Source organism: Cynoglossus semilaevis, chromosome 18 (assembly GCF_000523025.1).
Source record: "Cynoglossus semilaevis isolate Cse_v1.0 chromosome 18, Cse_v1.0, whole genome shotgun sequence".
In the NCBI taxonomy this organism is placed as follows: Eukaryota; Metazoa; Chordata; class Actinopteri; order Pleuronectiformes; family Cynoglossidae; genus Cynoglossus; species Cynoglossus semilaevis.
This window is the reverse complement of record NC_024324.1, coordinates 78,562-79,264: the sequence shown is the minus strand read 5'-3', so window position 1 is coordinate 79,264 and position 703 is coordinate 78,562. Positions and strand designations below refer to the sequence as shown.

General features: G+C 49.2%; 1 protein-coding gene across 1 annotated transcript in view; it reads left to right on the top strand.

Moving 5' to 3' along the window:
• The window catches only part of shisa7b (shisa family member 7), an 8,371-nt gene that overhangs the window by 4,609 nt on the left and 3,059 nt on the right, over positions 1-703 (top strand). Inside the window, 2 exon segments of the mRNA XM_017041100.2 lie at positions 141-519; positions 666-703. The exon segment at positions 666-703 is cut by the window's right edge and continues 3,059 nt beyond it. Of these exon segments, the coding sequence (XP_016896589.1) occupies positions 141-519; positions 666-703 (417 nt within the window).

The following is a 703-nucleotide window of genomic DNA, read 5'->3' as shown; positions in this document are numbered from 1 at the left end:
TATATATGTGTGATATTTTGATCACTCATGACCCAATAGCACCCCCTATGGACTTTGGTCTGAGCTACAGTTATTGTGTACTGTCTGGCTTTTGTTCTTCAGCTTCACTTATTTCTCCATCGTTTCTTCTTCTAACCCAGAGAAAGACCTGGACGATTCCTTCATCTACTTCAACTCCAAACGTCGCTTTAACAACCCTCCACTCTCCTTCCACTCATCCCAGCACCACCTGCCGGTAGGTGGAGACTTTACCCTTGGACCCCGAGGAACTCTACCCATCAATGGTTCCAGACCCCGCCTTTACATCCCGACCTCCACCCCCAATCCGTACCCGCTTCCCGGACAGCATCAGTACGCCAGCTCTGCTTTTGAACGGCCACCGCGCCGGGTGCGATCCCAGGACCAGTTGCTGGCTGTTGGGGAGGGAAACACCCTTTCCAGGTTTCCAAAGAACCCGCAACAACCGTATTACAAATCCATGATGAGTTCCAGGAGCTCCGCCTCTCAAACGCTCCGCAGGTGAGATGAACGGAAGAACTTAGAGGAGGTGCAAAGTGGGTAATGAAAACTAAAAACTAACGGTTTCATCGTTTGTTGAGTCTAAGATTAGAAAATCAGAAAATTGTTGTCCTGTTTTAGACTCTGTGTTCAACCTGTGGTTTCAGGTCCCATGAAAGGCTCCTCGTCTCACCTGACCATCTAG